This window comes from Ascaphus truei, chromosome 1, assembly GCF_040206685.1.
Source record: "Ascaphus truei isolate aAscTru1 chromosome 1, aAscTru1.hap1, whole genome shotgun sequence".
NCBI lineage: Eukaryota > Metazoa > Chordata > Amphibia > Anura > Ascaphidae > Ascaphus > Ascaphus truei.
Window position 1 is genome coordinate 132,374,685 of NC_134483.1, and position 21,491 is coordinate 132,396,175.

General features: G+C 41.1%; 1 protein-coding gene across 2 annotated transcripts in view; it reads left to right on the plus strand.

Annotated features, from left to right (window-relative positions):
• The window catches only part of ADAMTSL1 (ADAMTS like 1), a 943,111-nt gene that overhangs the window by 197,039 nt on the left and 724,581 nt on the right, over positions 1 to 21,491 (plus strand). For both annotated transcript variants that reach the window (XM_075594935.1, XM_075594947.1), the window contains exon 2: positions 16,907 to 17,026. In XM_075594935.1, coding sequence (XP_075451050.1) covers positions 16,907 to 17,026 — 120 coding nt within the window. The remainder of the gene's footprint in view (positions 1 to 16,906; positions 17,027 to 21,491) is intronic.

The following is a 21,491-nucleotide window of genomic DNA, read 5'->3' on the forward strand; positions in this document are numbered from 1 at the left end:
GACCTCAGTCTATCTACCTGACTGTGCTTCTGCTTAGTCTGTCTTATTACAGCCATCTGATCTTCTATTTCTAACCAGAGCGGCCTCATTGACTATACCTCTGTCTCGCCCCCTGCTGATCCTTAGCTGTCAGTCCTGCCTGTACAGTACTTTACTGTAACTCTGTTCGGTCTCCAGCCATTGGGATCCTTTCCAGGTCTTTCCTAAATGCCGCTCATGTCCCATCTCTGTGATATCCTTTCAGTCCCTCACTGCTTCCCAGGACCCCATAACAATGAATAATAAGAGTGTTAAATATTTTTGGGTTTCCTATCCAAGAAGACAGTTTATTATTAACTAATTGATTCTATATTAGCATGCCAATATTGTAAAAGATCAACATCCTTATAATTCAACGAAGCATAGTGGGTCATGTTCTAAGCAGTATTCTGCCATAAAAAAAGTGTTGGAAGATACCATATAACCAATTGAGTAAAATGTGCTGCAAGCCCATTGTACTCAAAGATGGAAAGAGATTGGTTTAGGACAGCAATAGAAGGAATGTACTTTTTCAGTAAAAACGTTTGCTCCTTTCCTGAAATACAGTTACACCTTGTCTTATTATTTTCATACCTAAAACCATTGACGCATACAGTAGGTTCTAGACTCAAGAGCAACCTCCCTTGAATATGGAAGTATCTGCTTAGTATTGGTCTAAAATACAAAAGCAGTGGCTGCCCATTTTGCAACCTTAGGGATGTGTATGTATCCTTGAGCCATATCAGGCTTAGAAAAAGAAAGCATTGTGCTAGTTACAGTACTTGAGGCCCAGTACCTGATATTTACAGTATGCTGACGTGCTGTCAGTGCTTCTTCTTGACATCCTTATGATGGAGTTCACCAAAGGCTGGCTCAGTGCACTAAAACCAGTAGAAGATTTCAAACAAATATTTTGCTATTTAACAATGGATACAATTCCACTAGGATTTGAACAATCCTTTTGCATAAGCTAAAAATATATCAAATACTTTTTCTACAATGGGGAGTAGAGATTTATAAAGAGATCCCGCCTGAAATCCTGAAACTCCTATAGTTTTATAGCGTGTTGTTTATCCCACCGCTACTTGTTGATTAAGAACTGTAAACCTTCTGTCCTTTGGCCATGTCGGTAATGACTTCAATATAGGAATTTTATGCTTACACACATTTGAAAAGAAAACCAGATCCACCTGAAAAGGTGTTGCTGAACAAATGGCAGTCCTCAATAGTTTTTTTTCTTTCTTCTTTTTTTTTTATAGACTCATCACTCTTGCAGATGCAGCCCAAAATATGCCAGATGTGTTTTGTGTTTAACCTTGTTTTTTACAGTAAAGAAATCTTGTGTCTGCGTGAAGGGTTGTGTACACACACAATGTTTTGAAATCAACTTTTACAAATCTCACGATTTGTCCAGACAACACATGAAAGGATAATGTCTGACAGGATCAACATACTGCTTTTGTATGCATTCCAAAATCCCAGTGCTTATCTTGACTCTCAGTGCTGTAATTCGCTACAAAACAGTACTTAACTCTTCCTGTTTCTTCCTTCATCATAAAGGAGTAGCTAAGTGGTAGGAACACTTATTTTGAAGTGAACTAAGCTGGTTTGAATCCCAGTGCCAGCTCTTCTTATGACCTTGGGCAAGTCACTTTATTTCCATCTGCTAGGGTTTCCACGTCAAAGTTATAATACGAGACATTGAAATTCAATATGAAAGTGTGACGTCACAATGAGGGATGAACGATTTGCAAATGCTTCGAGCTGAATGGTATCTGCCGCTTGACCGCTACATTCTTTGTTTTTTTTATCATCTCTGCGCTTGGCCAGGCGGGGAAAGACGCTCACTGAACTAACAAGTAGCAATGGGAGAAACTAACAAGTAGCTGTGGGAGAAAGCGTAACGCCTACGTTTATATAGGTGGGTGTCATGGTATTATGAGATGACTGGGCTGTGTCCTAACCTTATTATTTTAATAATTAAGTAAGGCGATATCTATCCGAAAAGAGAACTATTACACTCAAGTAGATATCTATTACATTTGTATGGTTGATTTCATTAAAGTAGCTTTAGGTTTAGGCATTTCATGGAAGGCACAGGACTATTATGCGTCCCGACAGACCTTTCCACGACAATGGGACGTCAATGAAATAAGGGACAACCCCATATTTACGGGATGTCTGGCAACCCTACTCTGTGCTACAGTATGTTCCTGTGCAAAATAGTGGTATATTCAAATCCATTCTTTTTTTGAAGATTGGATCTTAGAAGAAATGATCGTAGCACAAGCAAAAGTAACATTTTTCCAATATATGTAGAGACGGGCGAAACTGTCAAAATCCGTTTTGTGGAATTTCCCGAGCTTTCCATTCAAAATCCATCCTGCGGTGTAAAATCCACCAGCGGATTGTTCCAGTTTCAATCTCTGTGGATTCCAAAATCCGCTGGTGGATTGTAGATGATTAAAAAAAAAATCTGAAAAAGACGAATCACCATGTTTGAGATTGATTCGTGGAAATCCACGGCCCAGAGGAACCGGCCGATCCGAGGTGGATTCAAGTCTGCCCAAAAAATTCGCCCATCTCTCTAGGTAAGTCAAAAAAACCTTAAGGGAAAAAATAGTTTATTTTAGTTTTAATTCTGGTCATTACATTTAATTAGCGAGAAGAAGTGTTTTTGGTTATGGGTTTATCTGTCTCATAATTGCAAAAGTCCCACAATTTTGTTATTATAACTAAAAATATTTATATTTAGCGTCCTTATAAAAAGTTGACATCTCAAAAGTATAGATGTAGCAAGACTTACTGCTTCCATTACCATGAGGAAAAATGCTGACTAACACCAAACGATCGCGCCCCCGACCCCTTGACTCCCCCCCTCCCCACGGTCACAAGGACAGTAAGACTTGTTGCCTAGAAGGGATAATGCTGTGGGGTTCCATGCTTTTAAATGGGACCCCGCAGTGCTAATCCTTTGCTTGATGGGACATGACTGGGGAGAGAAATACCACTGCTCACCTTCAAGGTGAGCAGTGCACTCTCGCATTTTCTTCTTATTTTTTAACACAGGTTTCAAGCAGGGGGTCTCCGAATCCGAATCAGCTCAGGGCACCCCAAACTTCCCGAGATACAGACCTCCATGGAGGGTGCCGGTATCTCCTGTATGTTTAAATTCCCCTTGTGACTGCCTACGTGACCAGGACATTTAAACAGCGCCAAGGTACCGGTATCTCCTACGGAAGTCTGTATCTCGCAAAGCAGGGTGTGTCCAGACCTGAATTTAATGGCTTTTAGCTACATAATCCCCTGCTTCAAACATATGTTAAAAAAACAATTATTATAAAAAGCTTAATTACCTTAATGTCTAACTGCTATGGTAATGAAGGGTTAACTTCTTCTGTCACCCATTCACCCTAACCCCAAATAAACATGCACCCCCCCCCTCTAGACTTATGCCCAATTTCTCTATTAGCGAAATGTGTCTCAAAGTGGTTTTGGGAATTAACCAAAATAAAATACACATATTTAACCCCTAAAGTTATCATTTTCTACATTGGTTTGAAGCAGGGGTCTCCTGAGCTGAGCCCCATTAACTAATTTCTTTAATTCAGCTCAAACTATTATATTGTGCTATAAGCAAGCTGGGCCAGCTTCTGGGGCACAATGGCATGAGAGAGAGGCCCGCAGCTGGGGAGAGCCGGTGGCAATAAGAGGACCGGTAGCCAGGCAAAGAAGTTGGGGGAGAGTCGAGGAAGTATGCCTGAGTCCATCCCCAAGGTACTGTAGGTACATTTGTATTTATTTGGTGGGATTTAAAAATAAAAATATTTGGGGCTGTGTCGAGTTTTTTATATGTATGTGGGGATGTGTGAGGTTTTTTTTTACTATGTATTTTGGGTGGGGGGTGTTGGTATGTATTTGGGGTGGGAAGGTTAGTCTGTATTTGGGGTGGGAGGGTTGGTATGTATTTGGGGGGAAGTTAGTATGTATTTGGGGGGAGGTTGGTATGTATTTGGGGGTTTGGTATGTATTTGGAGTGGGGAGGGGTTTGGTATGTATTTGGGGTGGTGAGTTGGTATGTATTTTGAGTGGGGGGGTTGGTATGTATTTGGGGTTGGTATGATATTTGGGTGGGAGGTTGGTATGAATTTGGGGGGGTTGGTATGTATTTTGGGGGTTGATATGTATTTGGAGTGGGGAGGGGTTTCTTATGTATGTGGGGTGGTATGTATTTGGGGGGAGGTTGGTATGTATTTTAGGGTTTTGGTATGTATTTGGGGGGTTGGTATGTATTTGGAGTGGGGGGGTTGATACGTATTTGTGGGGTGGGGATTTTTTTGTTAGTGGGGGTGGAGTTTTTTGGTATATATTTTGTGGGTGATTGTGTGTGTATAAGGGGAGGGAATGAGTGTGAGGAGTGAGGTAGTTGATGGAGGGGGGAGAGTGATAGGATAGAAGGGGTGTAAGAGAGGGGGTGAGGGAGTTTGTAAGGAAGAGAGGGAGTAAGAGTGAGACGGAGGGGCGAGAAATACACAGAAGGCAGGGGGAGGGACTGAATGTGAGGAGGGAGGAATGAGTGCGAGTGGGGTAATTGACGGAGGGGGTGAGTGAGGAAGAGAGTGAGTGAGGAGGTGAGAGAAATACATGGGAAGATGGGGGGAAATAGAGGGGGCTCACGACGTGTGAAATGTGGGACTCGCAAGACTGCCGACTTTGGGGTGGGGGGTCATAGCTCTAGTCCTGTGCCTCGGGAAATCTGTCTGCGGCCCTGAGTAACTCCTTGTTCTGCCATTACCTCTAAGCCGTGTAAATAAGTCTATCAATCCTTCAGAACCGGCACAAGGACCAGTCAAAGTGTCTCTCTGCTGTGAATACCCTGACAATCATTTGAAAGACCAGCAACATGAAACAAGACACATCTTATTGAAATGCTTTGTCAGCCGTTGATGAGCTGTGATTGGTAGTTCTCAATGCATGCTCATCTTTCTTTCCCACAGTCAACATTTTGGATTTCAGGCAAGTGTTACTTAGCAGCAGCAGTAGTGGTATGTTTTATGTATACATTTTGTTTTGCTAATTACATCCTGATGGAACGATATTGGCTCTCTCTCTTGTTAGAGCACTTGAGGCCAAGTGTAGGCGTGTGCATTGCTTTAGAAACGCATCACCATCACTGTCAGAGTCTGGAGAAGTGCAGCTAGTGTTGGTGTTTTAAGGAGACTTCATATTGTAATTCTTGAGCTCAGATCTTTTCGGGTCTCTTTTGTCTGTGTATGATGAGGACTGAAACGGAGCTTAAATAATTCCTTCAATGAATGCATTAAACAGACTCTCCTATTGTAGCTGTTTAACAACTGAACATAATTAGCACAAAGCCACATTTCCGTCACTGAAGTTTTAAAAGGAGTCAGAGAATCCTCCACTAAGGAAATCATGAATTCAGCCTTGTGGAAAAAAAAAAGAGGGAAAGAAAAACAGATTAAATATATTTCAAGAGGGGCTGAACAATTTCTGGTGGGAACATTTCACCCTTGAATAAAAGCTTTGGTTGGGAAGTATGTTGGCATTTGGAATTTTATGTGGTGGCAAGGGGTTAGCATATGCGGATGAGAAGAATAACAGCTCCAGCTCTTCTCCTATTCAACAAGGATTTTTTTTCCCTGAAGATGTACAATAAGAGGGATCCTTGACTGAATAGAACCTTAATTTACTAAAACCATGTAGCACAAAGAGAAGCATGCTATTTCTAGCTTCAGAATATCTGATACAGTATATTGTCCTGCGAGTTTCAATACTGCACCCCTAGCTACATTTCCACATATTTCAGACAAGGCAAATCTTGGGGACATTAAGAGAATTAGGAAAATACAAATTGTTAAAAACTGTCATGATGATAGGTAAAGTGACTCTGTAAATGTGCACTCAAAGAATAAATACTATCAAAATTATGATAGAAGTATAGTAGAAGTATAACTACTGCACTTATATAATACCTCTGTAAGTATAAACCATTGGGTGCAGGTCCACGTACTGTATCTCTAAACCTATTGGGAACTAACAAATTGTTTTTAAATCTTAAGGGTTCTGGGATAATGCAATAACCCCACACCCTTATTGTTCATGGGAAACATAAAGTTCATAATATAAATTCTTATGGAACCAAATTAAACATGTGCCTCTTCATTCAATACTTACTAATATTCTGTTAAAATACAAATGAAGGAAAAGAGCCCCCTCATAGACTGAACTCAAATCAGATTGGGTGTATAATAACTTAATAAATAATTTAATAAAACGTAACTTTTACTGGTGGAAAATAACAAAATAAGCAGTGAGCGTACTGAACATAACTGCTAAACATCGATCTCTATATCATTCTAGCAGGACCATATAGGCACCTCCTCTGATCTTTTAAGTATTAGTATACCGTATTAAATATTAGTTCTCTGTTGAAGATGTCCTTCAAACCCTGCAAAGAGTGGTCAACCTTATTATTTATAATTCACAGCTTACTCAAGCATGACCTATATAAGTTCCACGATTTCCATGGATTCTACAAAGTCTTTTTTCTCTTCATTTGTCTACCCACAGGAGTACCTGTTAAGTAACCCCTTTACAGAGTCAAGGTGTATTTAAATAATGAATTAACTTACTCCGTCCGCACTGTACACCACTGGGACTAAAATACCACTGGAACTAACCATTTCAGTGACAACAGGTTACACAGTAACTCCCTTTCCTGTTACAGTCTTAACCAATTCCATTGAATTAATAAAGTGATATTACTTGTGAAGCAGAATATATTAATACGAATTATACTGGGACTATTAATTCTGTAATTGATCACTTCAGTACAGCAATTACTCTAATACGAAGTATCATTAGTATCTACTGACTAGGGTAATGGGGTACTAGTATTACGGTACCCCCTCCCCATACCTGCAACTGAAACACTAAGCACCATGTACAGTATTAGTACTCCTCCTGTGTTTAGCAGTTATATTCGTTATGTCACTGCTTCTTTTTTACTTTTCGCGTATTAAAAGTTAAGCTTTATTTATTAAGTTATCATACCCTATCTGATTTGAGTGCAGTCTAAGAAGAGGCTCTTTCCCTTCTTTTTTTCATTGTTGATCATTAATCGGCCCTTTAGTGCACCTAAGACTAGGTCCCCAGTGCAGCCGGCAGCGCGAGAGGCCGTGCGCGCGCCTCTCCCCAGCCCCTTACCTGCTCCTTGGCTATCCCCAGTCCCTCCTCGCTCCCTGGCTCACTGCGCACTGTGATGCGTCAGCCAGCAGGGGCTACAGCAGAATCGTGATCTCGTGCGGCGACGCGTCACGTGGTGTGGCAGAGAGCCAATCAGAAAGACTGATGAGTGGAGCTATTTATCCGGTCACTCGCTATGTATATCGAGGTACTCACCAGCAAGCATGCAAATGAGTCAGGCGGTTCATTCCTTCACTGCAGGGTATTTGGCCCAGCTACAGAAGGCTTTGTGTATTGTCAGAGTGGCACGGGGGAGAGCGACTGTATGGGGGGAGGCAGAGTGGCACGGGGAGAGGGACGGACCCCCGTCATGGCTTCGCCCACCCGGCCTGTCTTGACCACACCACCCGCGCCAAACAAAGGTACCTACAGACCCCAGACGTGCACACACCGCCAGGACGCAATGCGGGCATGCCGGCACGTGCAGCGGGGCCTTAGCCTTATCATATGTACATATACATTACTTTGGCTGAAGCATTACTCTCCCTCCCCCACTCCCACGTTCCCTACACCGATTCTAATATTCTCTTAATGAACAAGATTGGATTTACACAAGTAATGGGGTTTTGGACTGGGAAAGCAGGAGAATAATGCATTGTGGGTCTTTTTGTCCACTGTCGCCAATAACCCAATTCAGCTTTGACCCCATCTAGTAGTATAAAATGTCCTTTAACAATGAAGAATTAAAGGACTGAGTCGACTACAGAATGACCATGAGGCATTAGTAACTGACCTCTAATTTATCATTTAAAGCACTAGCTCCAGTTAGACGGTCTATTGATTTTCTGTTTTGGAGAAATATTGATGGAGATATAATTTTGCAGGTCCTCTTAAAGCAGCAATCCCTTCTCAAAGCATTCTTGAGCTTACCTCATATAATGTTATTATGCCCCAAGTGATGTTTTGTTAAATTTCACATCTTCTTTTCCCATGCCTCTTAACCCCTTCCTGGTCCCATACCTCCTAACCCCTCCCTCCCCCCCCTCCCCATAACAAAATAGTGATCCGTGAGAATTGCTGCTTTAAATTGCGATTTTCTAAAAGCTGCTTTATAACTCAAAACTGATCACTACAACTTTGGAAGGGCTTCAATCTGTCAGTGGACACCACTTGAAAACAAGACGTCTCATCTTATTTTTGAGATAGTAGGATATCGATTAAATAATTAAGTAAAAATTCTATCACCTTTCTTGGAGAAAAAAAATTCTGTGCATCTGCACTCACTTTTTAAGAATTTGATACCTGGCCACAACCAATACTACATTAGCCCTGGGGAAGTGCAGATTTATGTAACAAATGTGTCAACTCTACAAATATTTATATAAATGGAATAAAACTAGAAGAAGTCAAAGACTGTAGCTACATTGGACAGCAAGTATCAATGAAGTGGAACCTTTCAAAGGAAATCAATAGGAGAATGAAGTTTTGGACCAGCGGGTCCTGCCTGTGCTCAAGTATGGATGTGAAACTTGGATCCTAAATGCAGAAAATTCAGAAGCTTCAGAAAACGCAAAGAAGTATGGAGAGATGTATGCTGGGTATTACCCGAAGAGACAGGAAAAACAATGAATGGGTTAGGAAGCAAAATCTGGCACATATTGGAAAAGGATGAATAAATAAAAATGGCAGTGGGCTGGACATATCGCAAGAAGAAATTACCGTCATTGGACAAAGATGCTACTCGACTGGATTCCAAGGGAAATTAAAAGCTCAAGACGACGACCAAAAGTAAGATGGGAAGAATGAAATGAGAAAGTTTGTTGGAGCAGCGTGGAGAATAGAGGCTTGCAACCGAAGTACCTGGTAGATCAGTAGGGAGGCTTTTATCCAGCATTGAATCGACATGGGCTGAAGATGATGATGGGAACTTATGAAGCAGTATATAAAGTTGCTGTAACTGCAGCATTTTTCCTAAATTACTAATGACATTTTGTTATGGTAGAATACAGTAAAGCACATATAAAGATGTAATAATGTATTTATATAGAGAGCGAATATATAAATATATAATTGCATTCACTTATTTTATTATTACTGAATTAAAACGATATATAAATCTGCTATCACTGCAGCATATTTCCTACGTTCTTTAAATACATTTGCTTATGGTGGAATACAGTAAACCACATATTCCATGTTTGTTTGCCTTTGTGTGCCAGTTGGAGATTAGCTTCAAAGCCAAAATAAATTGAAAGTCAATTACATACTCTGAATTGGGATTCAAAAGACAGCACAAGTATTTCATGGGTGAGTGCATTAACTTTATTACAACTTCTATAAACCATGCTGTGTGGCACTGCTGCTTTAAAGTATGCAGTTACTATGAGTGAGCTAAAGCCCCCACAGCTTGAAAGGCCTACAAAGTATGCAGCTAATGGCTTTATATAAGTGGAACACTGGAACAGTACAGGTAATGTGTTGTCTTTGGCTATCCGTAAAGCTCAGATAATCTGTACAACTGGATTCAGTTTCACTGGACACACATGCCGTTTAAAGCAGTGCTGCCAAATACCACTTTCAGCTATGTGGTAGAGTAGGTAGTCCCACAGAAGTGTACTAAGAAAAGACTAGAGGTAGATGCTTCCAAAATAATCTACCATGTGTCCTGTACCATTGTCCCATTTTAATCCTGATATTAATAGGAACAGGCCTGCTTGGACCTTATTGGTAAATCGGCTTAATAATAGCTTAGAATGCTCTAGATGTCTGTATCTCTAATGGAGTTACCTGCTTGAGCACTTAAATAGATGCATTGCTAGCAGCACTGTAGCATTAATATAGCATCTTTTAATATCTCAGTAAATGAAGCTTATGGTTCACGTACAAAAAAAGAAAAATAAAGTTGCTGTTGTTTTATAGGACTTATTTTTTATAAAAATTTGTCAGCAAAAGAACATGCAATGTAACTAAATATAGCCATATTAGTGACTTAGTACGTGAAATATTTACCTGTGTTAGGCTAGGTCCCAGGTGCCTGCTGCAGTGCGCGCCATGGAGTACGCTGCAGGGACAAGAACCGCCCCTCAATGGGGCCGGCCCCGCTACCTACCTTGGCTGCCGCACTGCGCGGCCAGATTTTTCTGAAGACAGTTAAACTGTTTTCAGAACTGGCAACAGAGTGCAGGCCGCACATACCCCGGCGGTTCAGCCAATGAGGGCGAACTTGCCGGGTGACATCATGGCTGCGCCCCCCGTTTCCCCCCTTCCGTCTTTCCCCCTAAAGCTCTGCACAGACCGGGTATCACAGCTGTGCGCGCCGCCAGTCTGGCAGGTGCGCGTGCAGCACCGGGGCCCTAGTCTTAGGCTTTTGGTCGACAGAAAGCACAGCGTGATAGTATTTATAAGGAATAAGTCATACTTGGATGCTGCATCTAGCGGTTTTGAGAACATTTCTCTCATATGTAACTCTGGGGGGAGGATATTGTTCGATGCTAGTAACTTAATGTTTAAGAAAAGTATTACATGCACTTCCTTTACCTATAGCAAAGGATTACAGTATATAGTGCGTTATGCCTTTCGTGGGTTATATGACATTGCCGAAATGACAGGGTGATAATTGAGAACTGGGCAACCTTTTTCCTGCTAAATATTTGACTGAACTTAACTTCATACTGCTGTATGTCTATCTGGTTCCACCCATGTAAATGTTCAATAACCAACCCATGATTATCACAAAAAAAATTATATTTCATATATTTACTGCTAAATTGTATTCTTGGAGTAATATAATTGAGAGCATGAAATATATTCAATTTATATCAAATTATGGTGCCAGTAATAATGGTGGTATAACCTTTTGACACTGAGTGGTAATGTTTAAGTTAAAATAAAGAGAAAATAGTTCTACTGGATTTTCCTATTTACTGTGCCAGACCCATGACATTATGGGACATATTGACTAAGCAATGCTATGGATAGTAAAGTGTCTTCTGGTACAGAAGTTGTCTTATGGGGTAACACAGCTGCATAAATATGTCTCTTTATGACCCATAAGGTTGTCTAACAGCATCAAAAGGTGTCTTATAGCAGAAGCCTGCTTAATAAATATGTCCCTCTGTGTGCTTCTATAAGGCACAATTGCTGTAGCAAGTCACTGCCTTGAGACTGGAAGAAAATGAAGCAGTCCCCTTACCCTTTATGTTATTTGGCAGCATATTATGTCAGAATTATTAGTACAGCCTCCTGTATAGCTAGTTGTTTTGGTACCAAATGTTCCCATAAGACTGTCATGAATATACCCTGGCACCAGTTTAAACTGTGTAAAATTGCAGCTATGGATTGCTGTGAGGGTTGGTAGTTGGGTTGATGCCAATGTGCATTAGGCTGCCTGGATTGGATCGTCCTCAGTTTCTGGTTTTACAAAGCAGTTTCTTCATTACTTAGACATTGTTCTAAAGGTGTTTTCATTTTTTAGGAACATGTGCTGGAAATAAATCATATAAGTTCTTGCCACTTTATAACCACCAAATGGTATTTATATTTTTTTTACTCATTTCAATGTCCATACTTTACACTATATTAAGAAGCAGGAAACCCAACCAAAGATACAAAAAAATGAAGTTATATAAACTTCTACTTTATGATGTGGGGATTTATTTCTTGCTTTGCAATTTCTCAAAACCTTTATATTTGCAGAGTTCTTTTTCCTACTACAAATACGTTGGCATCAGCTGTTATTCTTGCAGCCTCTGTTTTGTGTGGATGGCAGCAGCCATTTTAAGTTCCCTAGGAGGCAATTGTTCAGCAACTGACAACTATAGAAGGCAGCTGCAGAACTTAAAAAGGGAGGCCATGGTAAAGTCGGCAAAGTCAGCAAAGTCATGTTATGGTCAGTAAACTCGATTGCCTTATACAAAGCTAAGGCAATCTCAGATCATTGATCTACTGAATAAACGTTTCAGTGTCCCTAATGATGGTACTTTATTGGCAATTACCCATTTTCCAGGAGGTGACCAGGCAAACCTCTTTTTGGTAGAATCACAGGAGTGATCACAACACGTGGACACATTCCCAGCCCTTAAAAAGTTAACCTAGGGGTCGCGCATGTGATGTCAACGCGGATGCACACTTGCTAGGGAAGCTCTGTGCATTCTGCCGATATAATACAAATTAGCCCCTGATCGGCACAGTATTTTGGCCCACGGGACACTGCAAAAGTCGGGGGAGTTAGCGGGAATGCCCATCAAGAAGGATCCGGAACCGGAGACCCTAGATCTCTCCCGTTACAGCCGCGGACAGCCAGCGGCAGCTGAGAAGGGGAAAAAACAAAGATGACGCCGAAGTGAGCGCACGATAGCGTGGCGGCGAGCTCCGAAAAAGAAAGAAAGAGGCAAGTTGCAGGACCAGGGGGGACACCTCAGAGAGAAGGGCAATGATGAGAAAATCAGCAGAGAAAGGCACAGCAGGAAAAGAGACAGAGGCGAGAGCTGCTACTGAAAGAGAAAATAGCATGGCAGAGGGAGGCACAGTGATCACAAAGCAGACCTCCAGAACATGCTTAAATAATGCAAGCTGGCTTCCAGTCAGCCCTGTATAGAGCTGTAAAGGAATTTAAAGCAGAAATTTCTTTACTGGCTAAAAGAACCACGGAGCTGGAAAATAAGATGGATGTTGCCTTACAAAACCAGGTAAATAATGACGATGAGGTCCTGCGTCTCAACGAAGAGATAAGAGCTATGAGAGATGGTATGGAAGACATGGAGAACAGGGAGCGAAGACAGAATCTAAGAATTCTTCATATACCTGAGACGGTGTCCACGGGAGCCCTCCAGCCATATCTTAAGAGACTCTTTTTGTCAATTGACCCCCAACTACAAGATGGCGACATTTTGATGAATAGAGCTCACCGAGCCTTGGGCCTGAGATTTGATGACCCCAAAAGAAGCAGAGATATGGTTCTGATGCTTCATCAATATGCAACCAAGGAAAAGATATTAAAAGGCTGCAGAAACAGAGGTTCAATTGAATTCGAAAATGACTCTATCCAGATCTTCTAGGACTTGTGCAGGTTGACAATAAACTGGTGGAGAGGACTGTGACCGGTGACAGCGGTACTACAGGAAAAGGGGATTCGCTATTGATGGGCCTCCTGTTCCGTCTTGAGTTAACCATGAATGCAGACAGATCTTGCTCCGTTACCATGAGGAATCTGCATATTTCCTGTTGGCATTAAATCTGGCCCCCAGGGATGGATCGGGTCAGCAGTGAAGATCTTGGGATGATAACACAGAGGATGATCGATCGGCCGAGGGGGCAATAGCCCGGAGAGGAAAAAGCTAAGACCGACTGCGCTCGAGGGAGTCCTGCTGAGTCCCCCTGTTGTTCATCAAAATTTTGGAAGACTCAATAAGAGCCTGCGGTCGTTTCCTTGACCGACGATTCGGCAACACACAGTGACCCAGAGAAGTCTATACCGAATCTGTAGCTATGTTTGTTTCCCTCTGCCTTTCCCCCTGTTTTCCTTTTATATTCCTTATAATCTATTGTTGGGACGGCTTTATCTGCGATTTGGAGTCTACGGTCCATTCCCTGGGTGCCACTCTGTTACAGATGATTGGTGGATGAAACCGGTGAATGAGCGGATTGAGGGCCCAGGCGATGGGTGAGGTGGCCTTGGCCCAAAGACTAAGAAGGGATGTTTTTCTGTGTATTTTGCCTGTAACGGGGAGGTTCCTGAGATATTTATACTTTTATTGTGGCCTCGGGATCACCAATAAAATTCTGGATGTCATCTCCTAATGAAAATTACTGTCATTTGTAAAATGTATTAACCCACTTGGTACTGGGGGTAGAGGGGTCTGGTAGTTTTTTTTTTAGATCAACTGTTGAGTTTGTTCCTTTTATCTGGCAATGACCATCAAAATCGTTAATTGCGCGACCATCCTAATGATCATCTGACTTACATCAACTACTCTGTGTGATGGTTTGTGTTTAGTAATGCTTACAGAAAGGGCATTGGATTGTTGGAGTTTGATTTTAATGCCTTTAAACCATAGCAATTCCACAATTACGTTTGTGAAATGCAATACCCCGTTTGCAGTACATGTGTTCAGGAGCAGATGCCAGCTTTTCAGTTTTGTATGTCTATATAATTGCCGAATCTACTTTTAAAGCTTTTCAAAGTTAAATCTACTTTCACAATGCTTGGGTGATATGTATCAAGTTAATGCAGACGGGCACCGGGAACTTAATTGACCTAAACAGGCCTATTCATTAATCTGCAAGAACAGAACTTTCAAGCGGTAAAGGGGGCTACAGTGCTTACTATGAGATCATATTTTACATTTGTTTTGTGCATCAAAATGTCAGTGCTAAAAAGTAATACTAACCTTCATAAAATGTGCTTCATATGAATGGAGACCATGCATATGTACATCATTTGTTGTTTTTAATTATTTGGGATGTATCGTGTTGAATACCTAATTAATCCAATTTACATTACAACCGAGTTAAGTGTATTTTTTTGAAATGTATAATAAGTATTGCTAAATATAAATGATTAGTGTAATATTATTTATAATAGCCACGCCGTGAAAATCATACAGGTTGGTAACCTACAGATGCAGCCACCAGTATCCGACCACTTGCCTGGGAAAATACTGGGGCAATTCACAGTAAATGCTGCAACATTTCTGTGAGATTCTGCAGCCAGACTAAGGGCCCATTGTATTAACACAGCAGGGGTCCCTGCAGTCCCATTCAGTTTTAATGGGACCTTCAGGGACCCCCACTATGGTAATCCGATGGGCCATTATCATTTACTTTCAATACTCTCTCCCACCACTTGGAATATGTGCATATTTACATATACACCTTTTAATGGAGCAATCCAAGCAGGCACATTTTGTTGCAGGTTATTTTTTTGTGTGCATAGGATCGAAGTAGGGTTCTTTGGAGCCAGACCCCATTAATTTCAGCTCCGGGGAGCCGTGCTTCCGGAGATACTTACAGTACCCCTTTAGGGGCTGCCGGTATCTCTCTGCTTTTTAAAGCTCCCGCATCACGTGGACCAATAGGAAACCGCACCAGATGACATCAACGTTTCCTATTGGCTCACAGAAGCTTTGAAAAGGGGTCATTACGTGAACCCTGCTATTTGAGCGGTGCTGTTACCGGTGCCCCCTATGCAGGTACATATCTCTGGAAGCAGGGGATCCCCAGAGCTGAAATTACTGGGGTTCAGCTCTGGAGACCCCTGCTTCAAACCGATGTTAATAATAATAATAATTTCGCCCGCCTGCATTGTCTCTTTAATGATGCATGATTCAGTTTGACATTGTTTTTATGTATCTCCAAAGAACTTTTATCTTTTAGTACAATATAGTATCATCCGAGTTCATTTTATTACCGTCTTACTGCGTCACGGAGCCATCCACATCGTCTTCCTAACTTTGTGTTATCTCTGAATTGTTCATCTCTAGCCATTAGGGGTCTGACACCGAGGGGATAAACCTGGCCATGAGCAGCAAGCCCGGTTGGCATTATCGTACCGCAATGTCTGTGCTGCGTTGAAGGCTCCTCTTTTTCTGACTCTTGCAAGCAGCAAGTTTAGACATAACGCAGGGAAAGGAGAGAGAAGGGTAGAGTCAGAGAGTAAAAATAGAGAAAAAGGAGGAGATATGCATTATTATATCATCGAGCCTCTTGCTAATTCTTCAGAGCCGCAGGGCCTTATTGCATGATCGGCTCATCTGGTGCTTGGCACTCCTCATGTAGCCTACTGACTTAAGAAATTGCCCTGCAGTGAATACTCAGGAACGTGTGATTGTTGTGCTAATCTCAGTTTATTCACTGCAATAATTATTTATTGTAGCTATAGCAGTTGTTCTCGGCGAGCCATTAAATACAAGGTACAGCGTTATGACGCACAGCATTCCACTTACTCAGTGATCTTCATTGCCAGGGGCCAGTTACAAAACTAAATGATTTCGGGGGGGAGGTGGTGGGAGAAGGGGGATTTCATATGCCAATGATAATAATGTTGTCCTTTGTATGGATAGGAATAGTATTTAATGTATTATATAATGAAAAGATACTTGAATATTACATTTAGTTGTATATACCTTTTGTTGCACCAGTATGAATTAGTTTAATGAAGGCCACAGCTTGTATAAATATCTAGTTTGACCCCTCTGTGGAATTAGGCCCACATTTACTAAGCTTTGCTATTCCATAAGACACCTTGCTGCCCATTCCAGGGAATGGCTAGAAGGTACAGTATCTTCTGTACCGGAAGGTAACCTATGGAATAGCTTAGTAAGTACAGGCTTTGACATTTAGGGTAAACAAAACATGCCATTTTTTGGTTTCTGTTTTTGTTTCTGTTCTCCCTCTGGACCTTGGAAAATACGTGCTTGAAAGGGAACTTCTTGGAAACAAGTACCCACCTGAGGTTTTGAGCATTTTGTAAGATCACCCGAACACATAATTTTTTTTGCTAAAATTGTCACTCATTTTTTTTGTCACTTGGATAGTGTTTTATCCCTTATACATAAATATAGTTTAACTTACACGTGCACTGATATCTGTGGGAACTCTTCAGGATGGCATTACAACATGATTGTGACTGTTGACACAGGTATGGTTGAAGTCATTTGTTGATGTTTGTATTTTATTATTTTAGGCATATGGGGATCAAACACAGGGTGCTGTCTTCCTGCACGAATTTCCTCTGATTAGAAGAGAGAGCCACCAGGATGAATTTCTGTCTGACCTGATGACCAATCCAAAAATCGAAGACCCGGTAGGACTGTTACATATATAAATGTATTCTTACAGAGGTTATGTGTGCTGCTGACAATTTTGGAATGATACAGACTTGTCAGTGTCCTGGAGGGTGAGACAAAAGGTGTCACTTTCTGATAAATTCCATGGAAGAAAACCTATTCAGTCAATTAGGGAGCATATGCAATGTTGGCTATTTAATTATGGATTCTGGCCATGAGGGAAATTATAAAGGAGACAGAGGGAGATAGGGTAAAAGCACATAGGGCCATATTTTATATGCAGTGCTGTTCCATTAGACACCCTCCTGTACTAGAAAACACCTTATGGCCCACTCACTCGAAGGGCTGTACCTGATCTTCCAGTGCAGAAGGTGTCTTGTGGAATATCACAATGTAATAAATATGGACTATAATCTGCCCATGAAATAGTATCAGAAATATGTCAGAGAACTTCAACTGTGATTTCTAAAGAGGCTGGCACTCTGATCTGTCATCCTTTCTCACCCTTCCTAAGACACACAAGCCCATAGTTACTGAGCAGTACTATTCTATAAAACACCTTCCAGAGCCAGAAAACACATTGGCCCATATTTACTAAGTACAATCTTCTGCGTGCTGCTGTTAAGTGTGTTCCAGCACCTGAAGTTGTCTTATGGCAGTAAGTGCCTAGTAAACAGTGCCCATTCAACTGAATAGGTCTCACAGAGTCTTCTGGCATCAGAAGGTGTCTTATGCTATAGCAGTACTTAGTATATATTTGCCCTAATGAGTAGAGGTGGGCGAGATTGCAGAATCCGCAAATTGGATCCTTAAACATCTGTGTGGATCGTATCCAATGGTGGTTTTGGGTTCATCCACACAGATTGAAACTGGAACAATCCGTCAATGAATTTCACACTGCGGAACAGATTTTGAATGGAAAGTTGGGGGAATGCCGAGAAATTGATTTGGACCGTTTTGCCCACATCTAATAAAGTGCTACTGACCTGAATGTGGAAGGTGCTCTAATAGTTTCACAGCAGGAGAAGGAGGAGTTGCTTGTCATCACTTGGATGCCCGCTCAGTAGAAGAAGAGACAGGTCAGGGAAAGGCAGTGAAAGGGCTATTAGAGGAGAGGATGCAGCCAGACTAGCCTGCGCACCTGTACTGAAGCCATTATGAAGCTGCTAAACATGCACAGTGTGATAACGTCCCCGCACTGCATGATAACATGGGGGACCGATTCAGTATGAAATTGCTAAGGACTGAAAATATGTTGTCATGTATTGTGATCCAGGGTGCAAATATTACCACTGAGTAACATACAAAACATAAATATTTGAAATGATGCCATAATACAGGGGTTATCAACTCCAAACCTCAAGCCCCCCCCCCTCCCTGCCACAGGTCAGGTTTCCATCCCAGCTTCAGCACAGGTGGCTCAATCGGAGGCTCAGTCGAAGACTGTGCTGAAGCAGGACTGATTGAGCCACCTGTGCGGAAGTAGAGATATCCTGAAAACTTGACCTGTTGGGGGGTCTTGACGACTGGAGTTGAGAACCCCTGCCGCAATATATAACACTTTGGCCAGTATCACAGGTCACATCAAAGGTTTGTGTTTTTGTAGGCCATATAAGGTAATCTGCTGCAGTTTTGTTCAAGGAAATGTTTACCAATTGAATTAAAGGAATAATATGGAATTACTCTGACCATAGTGACTACACATGATTTCTTGGCATATGTTCCATCCGTCACTAATATTCTGAATTGCTTTGCTATTAAAACTATGTACATTTAAAAATATATATATTTTATCTGTTGCCAAAAATCTGTCAGATGTTGCAATGGGAATGAAAAGGGAATGCAGAACAGTCAAAATGTAAGAAAGCATTATACACATTTATATATAAAAAAAAATGCATCAAAGGGGCCCTGCTTGCTAGGGAATGTATTAATCATTAAATGACACAAGGTAAATAAGTTATTATGAGAAAATACAGAAAAAATGCACTGCTTAATGTAATTATTATTTTGGGCAAGCTGCAGTGCTAGCCCTACTTTGTTATTTTTTTATTATTTTTTACAAATAAATGAATATGCAGTGTTTTTAATAGCTAATCCCATATTATTGAGTAATAAAAAGATAATAGTCCATTAACGCTGAGGTCAATGTGCCGCACGCACTGGGATAATCTTGTCACAACGCTCCCTGGCTGAGTGACAAGTTTTGACAGGTACTTATAATTGTTATAGATATGCGTGTTACTGATGCATACATATACTGTACAGTATAAGCATCTGGGTAGATCACGCTACACTGGGAAATGGGGAAGGGGGGAATAAGGATTGATGGGCATAGAAAAATGATTTTAGACACGCTCTTGGTTCTTCTATGACTAGTGTGCATGGGAAATGAAAACAAAAATATATGGTTCCTCGTTAAATATCAATATTTATGTAAATATTATGTCTAGCATTTAAACATTAGTCATAATACGGTTCAGCAGGGCATTTAAAATCAAGGGCTTCCGTTTTATTGGCTTATATTTTCAGTGGGGAAAGGTACAGTTCTTGTAGAATATAGGAGAGTAAAGCAAAAAAGGTATTGTGACATAATTGCAAAGCAGAATTGGCAGGGTCTTGTACTGTAGATATTAAGTATATAGGTAGGGAATTGGTACTAGCATAAGAAAGAAAGGTCCTGGGTTCGACTCTTTCATGTGTATTATATTAAATGTATTAATGTTCAACTTCCACATGGTGTAGGGGTGTGTGTATATGTCTGTTAGCAAGCATTGAATGTTTAAAAAAAAAAATCTCACTGTGTGTGGTAACCCTCCTCTGCGCTCGAACGTCTACGTAAGTGCCACGCATGTGGATGAAGCAGGGAGAGCTGCAGAGAGGAGAGAGCTGCAGATATCGGTAAGTCCTCGCCCGACAAAATTTTATAACGTGATCCCGGTTTTAACGTGGTCTCATTCAGTGGACCCCGAGGACCGCGTTATAACGGGGTTCTTATATATAAATATGTATTATATATATATATACACACACACACACACAGTGGCGAGAAAATGTTTGTGAACCACATAGGATTTTCACATATTTCAAACCTAAAACGTTATTCAATCTAAGTCCTAATAATAGATAAAGATAACTTGATCAAACAAATGACACAAGAACATGATACTTTTTTCAACATTTATTTATTCTCAAATGATTAAACATTCAATATCCAGGTGTGAAAAAGTATGTGAACCTTTAGATTCAATACCTGGTGGCACCCCCTTGAGCAGCAATAACTTCAACTAAGCATTTCTTTGTTCTAAGCATTTCTTAACTGCTGGTCAGTCTCTCACATTGGTTTTGAGAAAAGTTGGTCCATTCCTCCTTACAGAACTGCTTCAACTCACTGACTAGGCCATTCTAAAATGCAGAATGACTTCTTCTGCAGCCATTCTTTTGTAGATCTGCTTGTATGTGTAGGATCATTGACTTGCTGCACGACCCACTTTCGCGTCAGCTTCAGCTCACGGACGGATGGTCTGATATTCTCCTCTAGAATTTTCTGATGCAATGCAGAATTCATGGTTGTGTCAATGATAGCAAGCCATCCATATCCTGATGCAGCACTCCCACCCCCATGCTTGACTGTTGGGATGAGGTTCTTCTGTTTGAACGCAGTTCTGGTTTTCGCCAAACATAACGTTTCTCATTGAGGCCAAAAAGTTCTACCTTTGACTTCTCTGTCTAGAGAACATTCTTCCAGAAGTCATGTGGATCATCTATGTGCGCTTTAGTGAACTTCAGATGGCAGCAATGTCCTTTTTAGAGAGCAGTGGTTTCCTTTTGGCTATCCTTCCATGAACACCATTCTTGTACAGTCTTTTTCTGATAGTTGAGTCATGAACACTCACATTAGACAAGGGAAGAATGGCCTAAAGCTTCTTGGATGTTACTCTGGGTTCCTTGTGACTTCCTGGATGATTTATCAGTTTGTTCTTGGAGTGATTTTGGTAGGACGACCTTTTCCTGGGTAGAAGGACTGTGGTCTTGAACTTTCTCCAGTTATAGACTATCTGTCTGGCAGTGGATTGGTGCAGCCCCGAATCCTTAGAAAAGGTTTTGTAACCCTTTCTAGACTGATGGGCATCAATAACTGCTTTTCTTAGGTCCTCAGAGATTTCTTTGATCGAGGCTTGAAGTGTTTCCACTCACTTGTATGGTGAAGACCAAACTCACAAAGTTTCTGATCTTTATATAGAGTGGGGCCTCTCAAATTCACCCCTGAAGATTTACCTAATTATTTCAACATCTGATTCTAATGATCCCCTTTAATTTAGCTGATGAAACCAGGTTTTCCCTTACTTTTGCACTTATCCTGACTCTTAATTACTCATTGTTTGTCTAATTCATCCATCATTTTGTTTCAAAAGACATGGAATTGGTTAATATAAACCCTATTTGATTTTTTAAGAAAAGACTGGTTTTGATTCAGGAAGG